Below are 21,358 nucleotides of genomic sequence, written 5' to 3'. Positions count from 1 at the left end.
TGTAGAAATAGAGACCACAGGACTGTTTTCCTTTTAATAAATGGATACAAATGATTCATGTCTTCTCTTTATTGTGGGCCTCTCTGTAAACAGTTTCTGACCTGTGCACTTTTTAACCAAACCACATTTTAAAATCTTTTCACACCTCAGTTGAATCTAGTTGTGGCTCAAAAGAATACTAGATTGAAAATGCATTTGAATATGTTATGTTATGCATGTGTGTGTGTTTTTCTTTTACACATGCAATCTCATTTGTTTTTGTAGAATGAGTTTTTGATGTTGCACCAGGGCCATGAATCACGCATCACTGAACTGGAAAAACTCCTTCAGATAATTGCTGCCAAAACAGAGGTACAGACAAAATCTTACTACTTGTTTTGTGGGAAGTGTGGGCAAATTAGTTCTAGAATTGTAGCAAAAGCGATTTTATTTTTTTTGTTTTGTACTGTATTTAAATGTATGATGAGATTCTTTCTTCATTCACTTCGCTCCCATTTTGATTTTTAGGAGCAGAAACAAGAATACACCAAAGCCACCACTGTTGGGTACGTGTTTTCATTTGCTATTTATGACTACATGGAAAACTCTTAACAATTGAAAAGCTAATATTCCAAAATCACAAGGTCTGTGACGCTAGATTTACGCAGAGTTTCAAAGACTAGAATGGTGCACTGTGCTCGGTATAAAAACAAATTGCATTGTAACCGCTTTCAGTCTTTGTTTTTAGTGGCCAGAGTGAAGAGCAAAGCTCCCTGCTGTCTGAGGTGAAGCGCTTGGAGCTGGAGCTGAGTCACATCAAGGCAGATCTGCTCCGAGTGCAGAGCTCTCCACCCGTCTGTGCGAGAATGGATTGCATTAGAGAGACGGTGGGTTTCAGGAGAACCTCGTGTTATATTGTGTTCACACAGGACTACCAGCAGCTACCTTGAAAAAAAGTGACTCATAACCAGAAAGGTCTGCTTGGAGTTTATGGCAAGGAATACTTCCAAAAAGTAGGGTCAGTAGGTCAGAATTCCACTTTCAAGTGAGAGCCAGAGGCATTTCCAAGTATTACATAAATATTAACATGAGCACTTACAAGCCTGGCGAGGACTTCTCTCGTGTGAACTTCCTGATCTGTATGAAGGATCAAACAAAATGACTCTGTTTTGTAAACCATTTTAGAAACTGAACAAGTAACTAGCACCCGCGTGAGGGGGGAGGCTACAATGTAAAATTGTTTAAGTATCGTTCGGCTGCGATAGGTTTGCTAGGGAATGCAATGCGCTTTCAGCTAGACTGCTTTACTGTGTTGTCTAGAACTTGAGCATTGTCTTTATTTTTGTGAACTATTTGCATTCACTCCTGTGTCTGGATTATGTGAACTGATTTCTATGATTGGTGCAAAACATTTCTATATCTATTTTTTATTTAAGGTTGATACGCAGGTTAAGGAATCTGTTAAACTGCTGATTTTTGGAAATAAAGATGAAGAGATGTCAGAGTCCCTCCTACAGTGGCTGTCAACGCAGTTTGTGAGGCAAAGCGACCTCCAGGGATTGCTGATGGAGATGGAGATGAAGATATTGAAGAATATCACCATGTATAAGAGTCAGACGAAACAAATGCCAACAGCTCAAGTTGTTACACATGCTGTTAACAATGCAGGGGCTGCTGGAATGAGTGAGGAGGTAGGGTACCTATACAGGGTAGACATTACACGAGAGCTCTTCAGTGGTCAGGGTTAAAACCTATAACACATTATAGCTGTTTATGTGAACTCTGAGGTATAAGAAGTTGTCCTGCCAACATTAAATGCTTTAAAAAAATATATATATATATATATATATATATATATATATATATATATATATATATATATATATATATATATATATATATATATATAGCGTGGATTAAAAAAAATAATAATAATAATTAACGTGGTATAATTATACAGGCTGGGAGTGATTTGGGATATTTTAATGATTGCAGATTGAAGTAGGGCCAGAGATCCAGCTGCTTGGCTTGACTGTGATTACAACACCATTGAGTACATTGTAGAGTTTTATGCAATGGATTTTGCGTAATTCTAGTTCTTGTGGTATATGAGTGATCTTACAAACACTGATCCATAACAAGTCCTGACTCAACATTGAGCAGAAACATATTAAGGGTGTCCTACTAGTGCTGAGTCGGAGTGAATAGAAAAACTGGGCAGGATTATACACTTCAAGAATGCTTCTTGGTTTAAAGATGTATACCTTTATATATATATAACACTTTATTGCGTGGCATAAATTAATATATTAAATAGATATGCAATTGCATATTAAATTATTAAATTAATCTTTAATAAATATGCCATATCTGGTTTCTTGCTAAATGTTAACCAAATGTCGATTGAAAATGTAATTGCATATCATGTCCATTTATATTACGTTTTGTTACCCTCGAAAATATGTAATAATTTCCCATTGTTTACATGTGCTTTATTGAAAATACAGTTAATCTGACTTAAATGTTAATGGAAAGTAACAAGGAATAATTGAACGTAAATTGAATATCTATTAAATACACAATTGCATATCTATTTAATATTAATTTATGCCACGCAATATAAAGTGTTGCCATGTATGTATATGTGTGTGTATTCAATTCAATTTTTATTTTCTTCACAGCAAGTGCGTGTGATTGTGAAGAATGCACTGAGGCTGTACTCTCAAGACAAGACTGGCTTGGTGGATTATGCCTTGGAATCTGGAGGTAATTGTTTTTAAACATGTTGAATTAAAATGGACAAAGCCTTTTGTATTTATTTAACATCCCCAATTCCTACCCATAGCTCTCAAAAAATTTTAAAAAATAAATAAATAAAATATATATAATTCATACCAAAAAATATATTGTGGTGTTTTGCTGCTGATTGGAGCATTGTGCATGTACAAATTGAGCAATACCAGTTACTAGTAACCATGTTTAAACATGTGTTACAGTTCATAGTTTGCTATAATAGCAGTATTGTAGTCTGTATATTCAGGCTCCTGATCACACTGTTTATTCCAATAGTGCACAATACATATTATATTCTGTTATTGTTTGTTATTTTCTTCAGAGCCGCATCGAACTGCATACCAACCTGTATATGCTGCTTCTGCTTGAACACATGCCCTAATGAAACTAATACCACACAGGGCATTGCATTAAGACTTGGCAGCAAGACTGTATATAACTGATCCAATTCTATTGCTGGAAGCACAACAGATTTGCTATTTGCACTGCTGATTTTTTTTTTTTTGCATGTACCAACTATAGCAGACTAAGAGACTTTGAGATGCAGAGTCCAAGCTTTGAGATGCTAAATGAATGTCGGGCAATTAAACTGAAAGATCAAAGGCCAAATGTACAAATTGTTTTTAAACCCCCCCAACCCCCCCCCCCCCCCCCCCCCCCCCCGTGAGATTTATAGATGCGGTTTCACACTGGTGTGTGATCTGCGATTCCAGAAACAGATACAATTGCTTGTGGGCGTCTTTGTATCTCTACAGTAACTAGACATTATTTTGCAGGTGGTAGCATCTTGAGCACTCGCTGCTCCGAAACCTACGAAACCAAGACTGCCCTGATGAGCCTTTTTGGAATCCCACTTTGGTATTTTTCCCAGTCTCCCAGAGTAATAATACAGGTGTGTTGGAAATGAGGAAATTACATAAACAAGTGGCCTGCCTTTTTATAGGACCGCTTTTATCTTTGTCTTGCTCCAATCAGCATTGTGAAACCAGGCTTCTAGTGCACTGCCATCAGCAATATAAGCCTGGTTTCACATTGCTGATGGCATCTTAATCCAACATGCAAGAATCCCAAACTGAGCTTTTATTCCAAATCAACCCGACATGAAAAGTTAATCAGATCCTCAAGTTTTTTTTTTCTTTAATTCTGTCTGTTTATTCGCTTCTCTGTCTGCTTCACGACAAACACTCCACCTGTCACTGGTCTATAGCCCCAGTTAGTCCCACTCCACGGCCAATCACCAGCAGCTCCTGTGTTCCAAGCCTGTCTCCCATAGACTGATGTGATACACAGCCCCTCCTACTCAAAGCGTTCCTGCACTTCACAGACCTCACATACATTACTTGGGATCAATATCCCCTAAACTAATGTACTTATGAGCCGGTATTCTTATGACGACTCCTGCTTCATTCGGCCTTGGCTGGGCATTTCCTTCAAGTATCATGTGTTGCAGTCTGTAAACAATCATTTGATCAAACATAACGACTCCAAAAACCACACAAAACAAACCTGTTTCCACATATAAATTACACCAACAATAATCCCCCCTGTGCAGGGCAATCTCCCTGCTTCAGGTATGTTTAAAAGAAAACTAAAGAAATGAAAAAGGAAAGAATGTACACTTACATGCTGAATACAGTAATTACATGTCCTTTCTCTTGAAGGAACTTTCCATCGTAGGTTGCTCCTCACACCCGTTGCCTGGTTGCAGTTTGTGTGAAGATGAGACAGGCAATGATTGCATTCGTCATACATGATTTGTACTACAATAGGTCATCTTTGAATTAGTCAACCATAGTCTTTGTTTTCACTGAGAGAATAACACACTTGACACTGGAAAAAGTTCAGTGTCAGTCAGTACTGAGATCGGTGTATCAGTGTCGATCCTGTACGCGGTCGTTCTGTAGGACTAATTTACATTGAAAAAATCAGTGTTTGTTATAAAAAGGGTTTGTTATAGTGAGGTTAGCCTGTATAGATGGATGGATATCATTTATATATATATATATATATATATATATATATATATATATATATTTTTTCCATTTCTCTTTTCCAGCCTGATGTTCACCCTGGAAACTGTTGGGCTTTTAAAGGATCCCAGGGTTACCTGGTAATCCGTCTCTCTTTCTTGGTCTACCCCACCTCATTCTCCTTGGAGCACATCCCCAAGTCACTGTCTCCCACCGGCAGCATCAACAGCGCACCCAAGGATTTCACTGTCTATGTAAGTTAATAACACTGCCAACCAGATTAACAGAGCACTTTTAAACAGTGTTAGAAAGCATGAAAGTTACTCAGTGCATCCCTGTGAAATGTATATCCCCACTTTGGCTGTCATTGAATACAATCACAAGTCCGATTCATTACAAATGGGTAACTTTTCTATCAAAGATGTATCTAATACTTTATCTAGTTATTACAAAGAGTAAATATTCTGTTTCTGTCTCTAAAACATAACTGTGTAACACATAATAACCAAGCTTGATGTCTGGGAGGGAATACAATGAGTTAGTTTGCTTGAGTGTTTGTGCAACTATTTATTTGAGGTTCTTGACTATTTGTAGGGGTTAGAAGAGGAGTACCAGGAGGAAGGGAAGCTACTGGGACGGTACACATACAATGAAGACGGAGATTCACTTCAGACTTTTCCCATTCAGGTAAGTGCGAGGGCAAGATTACAGCATTCCTCTTGAAGCAAGATTCCAACATGAATCAATGCCCGGCTAGGAATTGTCTTTCACATATTGAGGAGGCAGAAGTGTATATGGTATTTAAGGCACACCACACACATTCCTCTGAGGAGGAGATGAATAGTCATAACACAAGTGAAGCATATATAGTGCTAGTTATATATTCCATCTAAAATACTGATGGAACCCAAATGCAGATATACAATTTGCCAACTGAAGCTGTTCTTTTTGAGTTTATTTTTGTTGCAAGTATAACCTCCAGGTTTCCTTCAGTCTTTCACGTCCATTCATTTTCTTACATTTTTAAATCTAGCATTGAAAGGGGAACTTCTCTGTTCAATTAATGCTTCTGTAGTTTCCATTTATTTTCCCAAAGTTTAACGACTGACACATCTTATGTCAGATTTTCAAAATACAAAGTTTAAGTACTGCGTTTGCCCTTGTGACCTGTTGAACCATCTTGGTTTTAGACAGACCAGATCAGAAAGTGTGCATTGTATGAGAGTACTGACCTCTGCTTGCGTGTTTTAAATGCCGATACTTCCCAGCATGCTGCTAGCTTTAACTACCTGCTGTCTCGTGAAAACCTGGATCTTCTGAATTCAAACTACGGACTTGTAGAGATGTAAAATGCAATGCATATGCACATTAAGATGTTTAGACATGACTGCTGTTTAACATGTTCTGTTCTGCTTTGCAGGAAGAAAATGACAAAGCTTATCAGGTAATAGAAATGAAAGTGCTTTCCAACTGGGGACACCCTGAGTACACCTGCCTCTATCGCTTCAGAGTGCACGGGGAGCCTCGTCTAGAATAAACAGCCCTGGACTTCCTCTTTTTTGTATATTTGTTTTCTGAATATACTGGAAGAACAGAGATTTATATTTCTGGACACTGGGAGGAAAACTACAGAAGAAATGTTTATATGCAAGAATATGAACCAGCTTTTGTAAAGGAAAAAATGGCTAAATTTGCTATATGAAGCTAGGTTAACTCCTATCATGGTCCATTTACTGGCACTTACTTCTCTACTGAAAGCTGCATGGCACTCGGTCTGTTAGTTAAAGTAGCGGTAGGGGGGTAGTGGTGCAAAGGACTACAATGTTTAAAAGACCCCTCCAATCCCCATAGCTCATCCCTCTACCACTTTTCAAAGGGATACACTTAACCACTACCTGGTTTCAAGCTCAGTACCCGTGTGCACTGCTTATGTGTGTTTGGTTTTCAATGATCTCTGTGTGGCAGCTGGGCATTCTATTGCCAGAGAATGTAACATTTAAATAAGGTTTATATTGGAAATGGCTGCATATACCAAGACCTGTACTAGTAGAGAAATGCAAAATATGTACTTCTGCCAGAAAGTGTATAAGACAGGAGATTGAGGAGACCATGATACTCTTCCCCCCAATACTTACTGTTAATACTACTGATCACTTTAACCATCTCTTGTAATGCATACAGTTTTATTTGTGATATCTGTAACCCTACTACAGCTGTGGTTCACTAGTTTTAAAATAAGCTGGTGGCCTGTATAAAGTTTTGTCACCAGTAAAAGGCTCCAGGAAGACCAACAATAAAATGCAGGCTGCCATAGTACTGTGATTTTATAGTTATAGTTTTCCAGTAAAGGCCAGATTTGTTACTTTTTTTTTTTTTTGTATATTCCATTAATAGTGCTTTGTCTTTTTAAAGTGTGTCTGTGTTGGTCAGAATGTACCCCGTTTTTTTTTTATATAAACTTAAAGGCTGAAGGACACAGTTTTGACTTGTTATATAAATGTGTATTGCACAACAGTCCTAGAAATTTGTACAAAATCAAATGGTGAAAAATCACTGTCTTTTGAAGTAGTGAGTTGTTGGTTTGTAGAGCGTATATGTAAAGAGTTTGCTTATAAGAATGACAGATATCTGCTGTACAGCCAAGTTTTATAAGAATTTTGGGGATAGGAAATATAACACTATTTATTTTTGAAGAACAAGGATAAGGACTTTGTGCAATGTATTTTTCAAGATCTTTTCAATCTCTTGTCTGTCTTTCAGATCGTTTTATTTTTTGCTGTTGTAAGATTGACAAACCGCTATGGAAAGGTTCAAATAAAGAGTTTAATTTTTGAGAGCTGGTGCGTGTAATATTTAAAACAAGTAATACATGGTCTTTTGTGTTTGTATGCATTTCAGACAAACTCATTCATTACACATAAAGGGCTGAACTTGAGGAAGGGAGGGTCATCCATTTTGACTTCTCCAATAACTAGTCTTCACATTTTTTTTTTCAATATGTTATATTATGGAGAATATCAAAGAGATTCTGTGCTTTATGCTCAAGACAAAAATATAAATGTTTCCTCACTGGTCACAATGAAGGTGTGAATTAAGTTTGAAGAGTCTGTGCAGGTGTCTTTGACTCTGCTAATTATTTTTAGGCTTCTGTTTTGTGTTCAATTGCCTGGCGTCAGTTTGTGCAAAATTTATATCCTGTTCTATCAATAACTAGGGGTTCTGATTTTGTGGTGTTTTACCCCAACTTATATACTCCTTTTAAGAATTCAATTAATACCTGTCAAGCCATTCGTGTATCTCAATCACTGAGAAACGTGTTAATATAAAATTGATTTAATGTAGTTTTTTTCTGTGCAACTAAATGGGCTTTTAAATTGTCCAAGCCTTAATTTTTCATTGACAATCGGAACGTACAAATGAGTTTAAGCGACTAATCTTTATTAAAGCTATAATAAAATAAAGGATTATATGCTACACACTATTACAATTGTTATGCGGAACTGTATTTACATTAATAAAGAGGAGTCACTTCTGCTTTTAAATGAAAAAGTAAGACTTACAATTTTAAAAGCCCATTTAGTTTCACAGGGAAAAAAAATTAATCAACTTTACTATTAACATGTTTCTCGGTTGTGCTTGAGATGCACGGATGGCTTAACAGGTATCAATTATGTTTTTAGGAGAGTAGAAAAGTTGGGATAAACACTGAAAATCAGAAGCCCTAGTTCTAACATTACGGGTGAGGTCAAAAGCCACTCGTACACATTTAATAGTTTAGTTTAGAAACTTTCCATTTGTTACATGTTCAGAATTTTGCCTGAAACACCAAACGTAGGTGTTAGTTTTTACACAGTAGTAAGCTGAGTACACCACGTTTTCATATTCAATATTTATTCACTGTCTCTTCCATATAAAATTGAAATTCTATACTCCATATTAAAAAAACAAAAAACAAAAAAAAACTGCAAGTGTTGGAGGGCCACTTGCATGGCTTTGTTTAGTTACAAACAAATTCTGTGTTAATGTTTAAATGTGTTTAATACAAGTGTAAAGGTTTAGAAATGAAAAGAAAACCAACACAATTTTCATTTCCATTCGTTGAACCTAATCATCTTGACATGTAGTGTCAGTCATTTTTTTTGCACATTACATTATATTCACTGTGCTCAACTGTCACATGGTGTTTCTCCCCTCCCTTTTATTTTTTTTGTAGGAATTGCATTTTGTACAATGTTTAAGAGCAGATAAATGGCAATGCATCTGCCTTTAATGTAGCACTTGATGACTGATTTGTATTTCATGAAGCCTTGCTACACAACCCTTGGGATTGGTATTCAATGGATTCTTGCTGAGATCTTATTAGATGGATGGAATAAACCATACGGTGGATCATCTGGAAAATGAATGGCGGTCCCAGTATTTTACAGTTAAAGAGACTAAGTTCTTTTGTGCTGCAGATGTTTCAAACTTGAGTGGGTGGCTCCCAAGTGAATGAAACCAGATCTGTTGACAGCTGCACTAATTGGTAACGTCTGTTATTTTCAACGAATACTTTTGAATAGGCTGCCACCCAGTGGTTGTCACAGAAACTTCATTAAAACAAAACTAACTTTTCAATGAATTCTGGAATCTGTAGTTCTGCATCTCTGAAAGGTATCTGGCCGCTTTGAAATATTGAACTGTCGCGGTTTCAGTAAAGCAGAATGGCATATTATGTAGTCGATGAAGTTCTAAAAGGCACATCAAAGTGCGCACAGTGAACTCTGTTGCTGACTAACACTGAGAAGACTGCACTCTTCGAATGTTCAAAAATAAAATAAATATTGACGCACTTCCTTTTTAAAGTTAAGAAAATATATGAGGGATTCAACTACAGAATAAGACCGGTGAATAATTATTTATTACAAATTGTATAGCACTAGAGAGGCCACCTAACACTGATCACCTCAAAAAATTGTGACTGCAGATTGCTTACTTTTACAGTACAGATTGACCCTTGCGCAGTACGGTACGATTTTCAACCTCTACTACGGAAGCTCGAAGGTGCCAGTTCCGTTTTGTCGATTTTTTTTCCTGACTGTAAGATTTGAGTGAGAACAAACGATGATGTCGGAGCAGGAGGTTCTGAAATGCTCCAGTGCTAGGAATCGAGGAGGAGTACAGCGGGTCGAAGGGAAATTAAGAGCCAGCGTTGAGAAAGGTGATTACTATGAAGCCCATCAGATGTACCGCACTTTATTCTTTAGGTGAGTAAATACCAAAATAAAAATAAAAAAATCTGACGAAGATTCAGGCCTGCCTTCCAGATCATTCTGTCTTTCAACCGAGCAACCGCTTTTAGTTCCCGCCCATTTGACATATGATTGGATAGCTGTCCACATCAGTCCGCTGTGATTGAACAGATTTTGTGTCAGTCACTAACAGATTGGGTAAGGTTGGCTTGCTGAATTATAAACACTTAACAGGCCTAAACACTTAAATGAATTAGATCACTATGCTCTCTCTATGTATAATTTTTTTTTTTTTTTTTTAATTGACACAATGTGTACGTTTGAATAGACAGTTCTTAATTTAAATGGACGCTGTGTATCTTGAGTTCTCCAGCAGTCAGGTGAAATGGTTGACCTGGCCCAAACGTAACTAAGGCTGGTTGTGACAGAATGCCTTTAGTGTTTTGTCCATTTATCTACTATATAAGACATGTAATATTCTGGGCTACCGTATACTGTATTGTACAGCGCTGGTGGTAAATACATGTCTAATATATATTTAGTTCATAAAGCGAGAAAAAATAGTTTGTCAGTATCTCTGTTTTGACATTTGAAGAAATACGGTAACAATATAATAACCTACCACCAGATCTCGAGTCAGTCAGTGTTCCTCGTGTCACAAGAAGAGGCATTTTGTAAACGTGTACTATTAGAAGAGCAGATTGGGCTGGTAAACCATAAGGCGTAATAATATTAACACCTAAGTGATTAACAATGACACATGTCCATCCCCCTTGTGATATGTGTCGGTAAATGTATTTAAACCTTAGGCACAGATGTTAAAGGCCTTTTCTACTTCCAGTGCAAAGGAGGAAGGTGTACAGTAACAGTGCTTTATTAATATTGAGAAATTGCTCCATTATTATTTATTTATTAGCAGACGCCCTTATCCAGGGCGACTTACAATTGTTACAAGATATCACATTATACATTATTTCACATTATACAGATATCACATTATTTTACATACAATTACCCATTTATACAGTTGGGTTTTTACTGGAGCAATCTAGGTAAAGTACCTTGCTCAAGGGTACAACAGCAGTGTCCCTCACTGGGGATTGAACCCACAACCCTCCGGTCAAGAGTCCAGAGCTCTAACCACTACTCCACACTGCTGCCCCACCATTGCCAGTTGTATGGTGGTGGTCCTTTAACTGTGCTAGCAGTGAATTACCGAGGACTGTATTTTTACACTAGGACGATGCTTAAGGTGATCAGATTTTTAAGTACTAAACTGGGGCAGTATGGAAATATTGTGAATAACTTCTCATTATAGAGCTACGGGGAATCTCTAGGATTTTTTTATTTTTTATTTTCACAATGTTTGATCTAATATTTGGGAAAATGAATGCAGAGTTATTACATTACACAGTAATAATATCAAATTCTGAGATCAAATTCTGAGCTGCAAATCTAGTCCATTTTCTGCGTAAGAAACTGCATCTTCTCTCTTTGATTTCCACTTTCCATCGCAATGCTATCCTCCAGTGTCCAATCTGCAAACCAGACCCGTCCTGTATGAAAACATTACATATCTCAATATTTTTATGTATTAAGTGGTTACTTCATAGAATCTATTTTTTTCCCCAAAATATTTAATTTCTTACCATTTAATATGATGTGGTATTTGTTCTGTATATATTTTTTTTGCTTGCAGTTTCTGCTTGGATCATTAGTGTGCCATGATTTTTTCAGCCACTTTAAAGGTGGTGAAATGTGTTAAATATCCTATCTTTTGGCTATGTGCAATAAATGAAGCCCACTGAGTTTTGTTTAGAAGCTGCTCTGATTGCAGAAACAGGGTTTTCCTTCTGAAGTAGTTATTAAGTCTGGTAAATAGTAATCCACGTAGGCAAACCCTTTAAGTTTCTCCAAATAGTTGTATTTCCAAACCCCCCCTTTAACATGCTGTAAGCTGACACGTATCACTTAAAACGAAAAGAAACCTGTTAAAAACGTGTTCATTGAACGATGAAACGTCCTGCCTATTCCGTTTTTCGGTACCAGTTAGGGCTGTTTTCAAAGGTTCGAAGGTTCGTTCGCTGTTCGTTCGTTCGTTAGGCATTCACAAACTGTATGTTTTCTCAGAAAGCATTTGAATACTGTAAATAACACATGAAATGTCGCACACATTCATAATTCGATTTATATATGGCGCCGCTGCTGTGCATTAGAGCAGGGTATATTATGCCAAAGCACGACCAAAAAAAAAGTTTAATGCAAAGTGTGCAAGCAATTCTTGATGGATGCACAACCAATCTCCAGGTTCACTTGACAAGCGTAAGTTCATATTATTGTTAATATTTTTAGTTTTATTAGTAGTAGTATTAAAGTAGTAAAATGTGATTGTGATTGGAACAGTGACTGTTAAATAAAGCTCTGTTTTTGCCAAAGTCCGCTGCAGTTGGTGCTGCTGCAATGCAAACTTACTGTATATATCAATCACGTGTACACAAACAACGTGTGTTTTTATTTGTATTTAAAATATAAAAACATGATTACTGTTCTATATAACGTATTTTTAAACTACATGTTTTATTCCATTTGTATGGATTACCTGTAAAATAATAGGATTTTCAATCAAATATAAACTAGTAGCTGTGGTGACGTCACCAGTAAATTATGCAAATGAGTACTATTGAAGGTTCGAACCTTCCTTCGGTAATGTGTTCCGAACTTTCGAAGGTCAAAATGTACCCTTTGTTGCAGCCCTAGTACCAATCAGTGATCACAAGAAAGCAATGTAAATTAACAACGCATTTTACAAAGGCTAATTTCTTTGCTGATCTTGGCTGGAGTTTATTTTTTTGAGTCAACACTATAGGCTGACATGGATCAAGGTGTAATAAGAGGACATCGTATTCCTTTTCTGATCAAATGAAATATTGTCACTTCTTTACTTATGAAAGGAATTCTATTTAATCTTCTTTAATATAAGCATTAGCCTATGTAAAATGCACAGAGGCGCTTTCTCATTATCATTGATTGGTACGGAAAAACGTATCATTGATTGGTACTGAAAAACTGCATAGACAAGACAGGAAATGTCATCATACAATTAACACATTTCAATAGGCTCCGTTCTGTTTTAAGTGATACCTGTTGGCTTAAAACATGTTAAAAAGGAAATTTGGAAAAACTTAAACGGATTGAGCCCACCGCAGCTCCCCATTAATTCAAGCCCTGACATTTGCCTCTTTTGCCGAAGGAAAAACAACGTATGCAAGAGATAGCATTACTCTTCAATATGGACACATTTACCTAACATTTACCTAACATTGTTGGGCTTGTCACTATTTGAATACAGTCGTGCCTGGCAAATGTATTCAAATAGTGATAAGAGCAGCAAAGTGCCATGTTATCAACAAGAGTATTTTACTGTTCAATTTACAAGCTGATATGAAACACCTTTCTCCTCCCTTGCACCAAGTAATAAGACTGTTTAACTAGACTTTACATGGCTGAAGTTTGTTGGACTGTTTCAAAGAATAGTATTCTTCTGTAAGAACATTATGTCTGTATCTTTCCTTAGGGAGGAGCAATGCCCTTGTATAGGAAATATTACAACTGTCAAAACAGTTTTATGAAAGCAGGATTACATTGCATGTGGTCACCATATAGAGAGTGACAGACGGATGGACGTGATCAGTGCCTCGGGGTTGATTTTTAAAGAGGACCCCAGACTCGAACCCTTACATCCCCTGCTCTTTACATTCATCACTGTAGCACCATCTTCTGTCCAAATTGCTACATTATTCTCACAGTTTTGTTATATAAAGGCAAATATTCTTCTGTTGAATAAACAGCTTTTAAAAAATACATTCATCTTACAGTTGTACAGTGTTTGTCTCTGTATGAGGAGTGTTGGTCTGATATGATAAATAAAGCCCAGCATTTTTTTCCTTGCAGGTATATGTCGCAAGGTAAACATGCAGAAGCCAGAGAGCTGATGTATTCGGGAGCTGTGCTTTTCTTCAGCCATAATCAGGTACGTATATCTGCTAGTGATATACAGCACTGCAGTGAACAGTGCTGCCCCTGAACCTTGTATGTTGATTAGGCTTGCTGGAGATGAATCGCTGCTGCTTCTCTGACACATGAGGCTGTAGCAGGCGACAGCACTGGGAGACATAATTTAAAGACAATTAAAACACATTCCTGTAGATCTAAAAATGTACTCGAAGCGCATGGCACTTTTTAAAACCCTTTGTCTGTATTTCTCTTTCCACAGAAAAATAGTGCTGCTGATTTATCTATGCTGGTTTTGGAGTCCCTCGAAAAATCAGATGCAAAAGTGATAGATGACATTTTAGGTATGTTTACATTTTGATGACACTTGGCTAAGCGGGAAGGTTGTGCCAATTTGTGTAATATAACTATAGTTATAATAACCCATTTTCTGAGCTTGTCACTGTTGAACTTGTTCAGTGTTTGGACAGGTCTCAAACTATTTAGTTCCCCTTTGATGCAAAATCAAATCAAAGAAGCAAAAGACAACAGTGAGGTCATTGATAATCGTATGTTACACGCTGTGGATTTTATAATGTGAGTGCTGTATAAGGGCTGCACTTAACTGCTTACCTTCCTTCTTGCAGAACACTTGGCAAAGCTGTTTACTCTGATGGATCCCAATTCCCCAGAAAGAGTAGCTTTTGTTTCCAGAGCGATAAAGTGGTCCAGTGACGGCTCAGCCAAACTAGGGCATCCGAAACTGCATCAGCAGCTCGCCGTCACATTGTGGAAAGGTAAAGGTTAAAAAATGTTATGACACGCCTGTGTAACAGTTTTGCAACGCATAGCACTTTAACCCTTTGCAGCCTCCATCATCTGTGTTCGATTCCCCTAGTAGTCTTTGGGGAAACTCCATCAGTTGTGTTCGATTTTGCGCAATACGTCCCTTCTTATCTATGTAACTACGGTATTCCATCATTAAACTGCACCATACTTCGTGTAGAGACAGTCAAGCCCTTTGCAAACCTGTCAGATTTGACTCTGTTTACTTCCACAGCTTGATTGACAGGCTGTTTGCTTTGAAGAGTGCCTTTGATTGGTGATGCAGCTGTCACTCTTACACACCCACATTCCCATATCACCTCCAGTTTTTTTTTCGGCCCAACAAAAGCTTTCTATACTGCTTCTAGTGCTACAGATAATGCCATTGTGGTTGTTGCCTGTTGTTTTGATATTACAAAATGACCTTTGCCTTAAAAGTTCAAATAAACTTCTCTTTTTACCCCCAGAGCAAAACTACAGTGAGTCTCGGTATCACTTCCTGCACTCTTGCGACGGTGAGGGCTGTGCGGACATGCTAGTGGAGTACTCAGCATCGCGGGGGTACCGCAGTGAAGTGGACATGTTTGTGGCTCAAGCAGTCTTACAGTGCGTATTTCATGGTATCGAAACACAAATCTTATTATATTAGAAATGATTCTGCACCATTTGAACCCAGCACAACACCCTACACACAACTAATTAACTTCTTCTATGAGACACTCAAAGCTATGTACTCCAGAGCATCATTGGCGCATCTTTTTCGTGAAAGCGAAATAACACCAATTGCAATTTTATAATAAATTTTAAAAAAAGAGTAAGTAGCAGGGTTCCGAAAAATATAGCGCTACACGTCCCCACGTTGCTACAAGTGTTTAAATAACGTACCTGTAATTTTTCTTCTCATTGTTAACAGCCTGACAACTTTTAACACTTATAACTTTAAAGTTTCAAAGCTCTTTTTTAAAATGTCCACTCTAGTGCACTGATAGTGTAAGGATTATTGCCCACATTGTCAAACAGGTAACACAGTAATGTCCATGATGTGGTACAGAACAGAAAAGCCAGAGCACTTGTTATGACTTGTTATGTATTTTTAAATCCCTCTTCCTGCAGTGATTTAGATGACAGATCTCAAACCCCAGTGCACTAGAAGGTTAGCCCCAGCAATATCAGCAGTGAAACCTGGAGTGAGTGTAGAGTGTTCTGTTAAAATGGGTTAAACCAAGAGTAAGATGCATAGAAATGAATGGCAGTTGCTTTTTCCTCTTTCCCTTAAATTGGTTTATTTTTCTTTTTTTCTCTCCCTTTAGATTTCTGTGTTTAAAAAATAAAACCAGCGCGTCCGTGGTTTTCACAACCTACACACAGAAACATCCTTCCATAGAAAAGGGGCCGCCCTTTGTACAGCCTTTGTTAAATTTTATTTGGTTCCTATTACTTGCTGTGGATGGGTATGTATCCATTGGGTGTATTTTGCAATGGCTTTGATAATGCAAAATCCGTTCACGCTAAACCATACACTTGATGTGAGAGTTGTTATTAAAGCCCTGATCTGTCTGTCTGTCTGTTTGATTTCTTTCAGGGGTAAATTAACAGTTTTTACAGTGTTATGTGAACAATATCAGCCTTCACTGAAGAGAGATCCAATGTACAATGAGGTAAGATCATGTCAAATGGCAGGACTTGAGTAAAACACAAGGTATTTGGGTTGTCTTTTGCTCATCTATGAGTTGTAAAGTTAAATAGTGGGAGAATTAAAACTTTATGATTTTAATACCGTCTGATAAAATAGCTATGTTTTTAACCCTTTCAGGACCTAGAATTTTTCAGTGGGATGCTCCCCCAGGACCAGGTGTTTTTTGGCTGTATTTGACTCTCTTCTTATAAAAATTCACTGAAATCTATTTTTTACAGTAGCATCTTGGAAATGGTGTCCTTTTTTTCAGAACACTAAGGAACATTACATTAGTACTTACATTGCGCAGTACTTCAGAAACCATACAAACTTTTCACTTTTTTTTTTTTACTGTAAAGTATTTTTTGTTATGTATTCTGCTTAGAGATAAAAAAAAAAACTGTTATTCTATGACCTGAGGGACCTTACAATACTTCCTAAGTTTTATTGAAAAAATTGATGTTTTGCTGAAGAGTAAAGAGCCTGCTTGGGAATGTTCAACCGTAAACAGAAAAAAGGTAGTGTTAAAAACCTGGTGTAGTGTTTTGTGGAAACTGTGTTTATTTTGTTTTGGTGTTTTATGTCCGGTAAACAGCTTAGCTGTCCTGCATAGTAGACAGGGACCTGCATATGTGTTTTAGTTAAGTGCTCAAAAAAAAGAGCTAGGTGTTTATTTTGTTTTTTTGTGTTTATTAAAAATTAGCGCAAAAGCGCTTTCAAAACCTCTGTTTCTGTGTCTGGGTCAGTATTTTAAAGGGCAAAACGAACCTGAGCTGCAAGGCTTGTTTACTATATATATATTTATTGTAATATAGCGGGTTGTGAGAGACGGCAGGGAGGGGGTTAACCTCCCTGCAAGAAAAAAAACTTGTGAGAATGCACCGTTTTGTATTGCTTTATTGTTTCAATTGTTTGCTTTAATTGTTTTATTGTTAATTGTCTTCCGCACCTGGGCGTTATTAGCAATTAAGCCCAGGTGCGGGAGTTTAAAAGGAGTGCAAGCAGTCTGCTCAGGGCTGCTGAGTGGAAGGAGGCAGTAGGTGCGCTGTCTCCGAGTAGCCAAGCGAAGAGAAAGTAAGTGCTGTTTAAACCAGTGTGTTTGTGAAGACGGGTAAACAGCTTAGCTGTCCCGCGTTAGTCAGGGTGTTTCCTGTAAGTCGAGTTAGTGCTCAAGAAGAGCTAGGTGTTATTTTGATTTGGTGTATTTTGTTTGTTCCTGTTTATTAAAAAAATTGCGCAAACGCGCTTTAAAAAATCAATTTCTGTGTGCCGGGTCCATTCTTAAAGGGGCAACGAACTCAAGTGAGTGTAATCGTTTTACATTTGGTGGCAGCGATTGTGGGCGCCCCTGGAGACCCAAATGGATTTTAAAGAATTAATTGAGATGTTCAACAAAAACACCGCTGCTCAGGTGGAGCAGATTAAGAAGATGGAGAGGCAGATACAGGAGCTGGGCGGGGCCCCGTTGAGAATACAAGAGCGGGAGCCAACGGAACTGGAGCGGCTGCTACAAAAGTGGGAGCTGCCGTCCCGAGAGCCCAGAGGGGAGGAGCTGCCGCTGCCAGAACCCAGAGGGGAGGAGCTGCCGCTGCCGGAGCCCAGAGGGGAGGAGCTGCCGCTGCCGGAGCCCAGAGGGGAGGAGCTGCCGCTGCCGGAGCCCAGAGGGGAGGAGCTGCCGCTGCCGGAGCCCAGAGGGGAGGAGCTGCCGCTGCCGGAGCCCAGAGGGGAGGAGCTGCCGCTGCCGGAGCCCAGAGGGGAGGAGCTGCCGCTGCCGGAGCCCAGAGGGGAGGAGCTGCCGCTGCCTGAGCCCAGAGGGGAGGAGCTGCCGCTGCCAGAGCCCAGAGGGGAGGAGCTGCCGCTGCCAGAGCCCAGAGGGGAGGAGCTGCCGCTGCCAGAGCCCAGAGGGGAGGAGCTGCCGCTGCCAGAGCCCAGAGGGGAGGAGCTGCCGCTGCCAGAGCCCAGAGGGGAGGAGCTGCCGCTGCCAGAGCCCAGAGGGGAGGAGCTGCCGCTGCCAGAGCCCAGAGGGGAGGAGCTGCCGCTTCCGGAGCCTAGGGAGGAGGTGTCAAGTGTACCTCCACCACAGCCCCGACCACCACCCCTACGGTCCAGTCCGGTGTCGCTGCGTCCAGTCCCTCACCCCTTGCTCCTGGACACCCTGTCGGTTAGCCTGGACCTCCCTTCACTTGACCTGGAGCCCAGGAGTCGGCAGGATCGGGCACAGTTCTCCACCTGGTCCCCTGCTCCGCTCCTCCCGGACATTAAGACGTCGCTGTGCTGCTCCCAGACGTCGCGTACGCTCCCCCTGGTCGCTACGTCGCTCCCCCTTGCTGACCGGACGTCGCTGCACTGGGTCCCAGCTGCAGACCTCTGCCCGCTACTGCAGCCTCCAGTGCCCCGGTTGTCGTGCCGGTCGCCCCTGACGAACCGGTGGGGTCCCTCGTCGCTGGTGCGCGGTCCCTACCTGGCTGACCCAGGACGTGGACCGATCCACCCTCGAGTTCGCCCGTGGAGGAGGGTGGGTGGTTGTGTTTTAGGGGAGGAGGTGGCCGTCTCATGGCCGGTGTCTTGGAAAGACAAGGGGGGGGATATGTAATATAGCGGGTTGTGAGAGACGGCAGGGAGGGGGTTAACCTCCCTGCAAGAAAAAAAACTTGTGAGAATGCACCGTTTTGTATTGCTTTATTGTTTCAATTGTTTGCTTTAATTGTTTTATTGTTAATTGTCTTCCGCACCTGGGCGTTATTAGAAATTAAGCCCAGGTGCGGGAGTTTAAAAGGAGTGCAAGCAGTCTGCTCAGGGCTGCTGAGTGGAAGGAGGCAGTAGGTGCGCTGTCTCCGAGTAGCCAAGAGAAGAGAAAGTAAGTGCTGTTTAAACCAGTGTGTTTGTGAAGACGGGTAAACAGCTTAGCTGTCCCGCGTTAGTCAGGGTGTTTCCTGTAAGTCGAGTTAGTGCTCAAGAAGAGCTAGGTGTTATTTTGATTTGGTGTATTTTGTTTGTTCCTGTTTATTAAAAAAATTGCGCAAACGCGCTTTAAAAAATCAATTTCTGTGTGCCGGGTCCATTCTTAAAGGGGCAACGAACTCGAGTGAGTGGTGAACCTTTTACATTATATATACAACACATGAGACCGAATAAATGTTCTAATATAACTGTCAAATACATCAGATTTACAGCATTTTTCCATGTCTTTCTTAACTTTCTTACAAGTTTCTCTGAAGCAGGCTGTGATGTCTTTTTCTCTCCATGCTGCCCAAACTTTTTCCGGCCTTTAGACACTAAATGCCCCTCTGTGACGTCACACGAAAAAAAAAAAAAAAAAAAAAAACTATCAGGAAGTGAACGTCAGTCCCTCCCCTATCCAATGATGTGTGTTTCATGCCTGTACTGCAAAGTACTATGGCCCTGTAAGTCATCAAAAAAAGTGCTTTTTTTATCGTGTTTACAAGATCGCGGTCCTAGAAGCCCACTTCAGTATGATCGTGTTAACATGATGCCGGTACTTAAAGGGTTCATTGTGTGATTTATTTATATATATATTTTTTTCATTTCAGTATCTCGACAGAATAGGACAGCTTTTCTTTGGAGTACCACCAAAACAGTCCTCATCTTATGGAGGGTTGTTAGGTAAGGCTTGATTTAAAGAATGACTTTTCTTGTGCACTTGTGTTTCTTTACGTTGCTGTAGGGTAGTTTCAGGTGCAGGTACACAAACACTATGTGCAAGTTGTCTCTTTTTGTAAGAGGCATCATTTTTCACAGTTCAAGCTGTGGGAACATCTCTCCAAACTGCATGAGATTCATATAAATTAATGTGTTGTGTCTTTCCTGTTACGTAAGATGTTGTTATTGTAAATTAACAGGCAATACAGGACTTTTTGTAAATACAGTGATGGATAGTATTTTTTGGCAGATGCCTTTATCCCAGGTGACTTAGAAGTGTTACAGGGCAGTACAGGGTTACAAAGCAAGCTTAATATTTAAATACAGTGTAGTTTACAGTAAGTGCATTACAGTAAGTTAGCATTACAACAAGTTCTGTCTACAGTGACACAGCAGTTTGATCCATTCCTGGTTTTACTAAGACACACCTGAGTTTGTTACCAATGCACTGTTACTAATCAAGCATGCATTAAAACCTGGAGTGGGTGGGACTGCTGTGCAGTAGGAGTCTTATTTCATGTTGTGCAGTGCTTAATTGTAATGGTTTTCACAATGTTTTCTCAGGAAACCTGCTGAACAGCCTGATGGGGTCGAATGAGGAAGAGGAGGAAGAGGAGGGAGAAGAGGGCCAGGAGGACAGCAGTCCCATTGAACTGGACTGAGCCAGGGCTGGGGTGAAAGGGTTCAGGCTGCATGGATCTGACAGGGCTGTTTTAATAATAAAAACAAGGCGATTATTCTCAACTCCTGTGTTGCGTCTGAGCAGCTGCAAAGGCCTCTTTCTTGTGTTTGTGGATGAATTGCAGCACATGTTGGGAATGGTTGATCACATGACCTCATTCTGAAGTGTTACAACATAACTACCCTGGTGTATTGTGGTGGGTTTCCTTTCATTAAAAAGGGAAAAGGCTCCTTTTTTGCTGTGTTTCAGTCCAAAGCAGCGGTACTGACTCTAGATATGAGTGTTAGGGCTGCATTGCAGTCAGTCAAGTGGTTTGTCATTGTAGCATCACTAGAGGGTTGAGTAACCAGAGTATAGGTTGGGTGACTCAGTCTGCCCCCCTTATCAATAACACCTACCGATCTGGTCACAGTTCATTTGCCTTGAGCTACAGCGGAAAGATTCACAAACGTATGTTCCTGTGTGACCGACGATGGTAGGCTTATACGATTTATATGTTATACTCACTAATGGTGACTGGGGGATGTTTTTTGGTTCACATGTTGGGAGTGAC

At 39.6% G+C, this 21,358-nt stretch overlaps 2 protein-coding genes across 7 annotated transcripts in view; both read left to right on the top strand.

Moving 5' to 3' along the window:
- The window catches only part of LOC117418172 (SUN domain-containing protein 1), a 34,171-nt gene extending 26,593 nt beyond the window's left edge, over positions 1–7,578 (top strand). For all 6 annotated transcript variants that reach the window (XM_034925891.2, XM_059035629.1, XM_034030840.3 and 3 more), the window contains 9 exons: positions 265–351; positions 508–545; positions 728–866; positions 1,416–1,670; positions 2,661–2,745; positions 3,549–3,664; positions 4,829–4,996; positions 5,337–5,429; positions 6,163–7,578. In XM_034925891.2, the coding sequence (XP_034781782.2) occupies positions 265–351; positions 508–545; positions 728–866; positions 1,416–1,670; positions 2,661–2,745; positions 3,549–3,664; positions 4,829–4,996; positions 5,337–5,429; positions 6,163–6,279 (1,098 nt within the window). In that variant the 3' untranslated portion in view covers positions 6,280–7,578. The remainder of the gene's footprint in view (positions 1–264; positions 352–507; positions 546–727; positions 867–1,415; positions 1,671–2,660; positions 2,746–3,548; positions 3,665–4,828; positions 4,997–5,336; positions 5,430–6,162) is intronic.
- Positions 7,579–9,793: 2,215 nt separating this feature from the next.
- On the top strand, positions 9,794–21,034 carry LOC117417621 (Golgi to ER traffic protein 4 homolog). The gene is made up of 9 exons (XM_034029768.3): positions 9,794–9,988; positions 13,925–14,003; positions 14,247–14,328; positions 14,611–14,760; positions 15,256–15,394; positions 16,099–16,239; positions 16,371–16,446; positions 20,015–20,087; positions 20,688–21,034. Exons 1-9 carry the CDS (start codon positions 9,846–9,848, stop codon positions 20,783–20,785), a joined length of 981 nt encoding a protein of 326 aa, XP_033885659.2. The 5' UTR covers positions 9,794–9,845; the 3' UTR covers positions 20,786–21,034.
- The last annotated feature ends 324 nt before the right edge of the window (positions 21,035–21,358 follow it).

The sequence above is a fragment of the Acipenser ruthenus genome, chromosome 13 (assembly GCF_902713425.1).
Source record: "Acipenser ruthenus chromosome 13, fAciRut3.2 maternal haplotype, whole genome shotgun sequence".
NCBI classification, from domain to species: domain Eukaryota; kingdom Metazoa; phylum Chordata; class Actinopteri; order Acipenseriformes; family Acipenseridae; genus Acipenser; species Acipenser ruthenus.
Note: the sequence above shows the minus strand (reverse complement) of the source record. Positions and strands in the feature narration are given on the sequence as shown.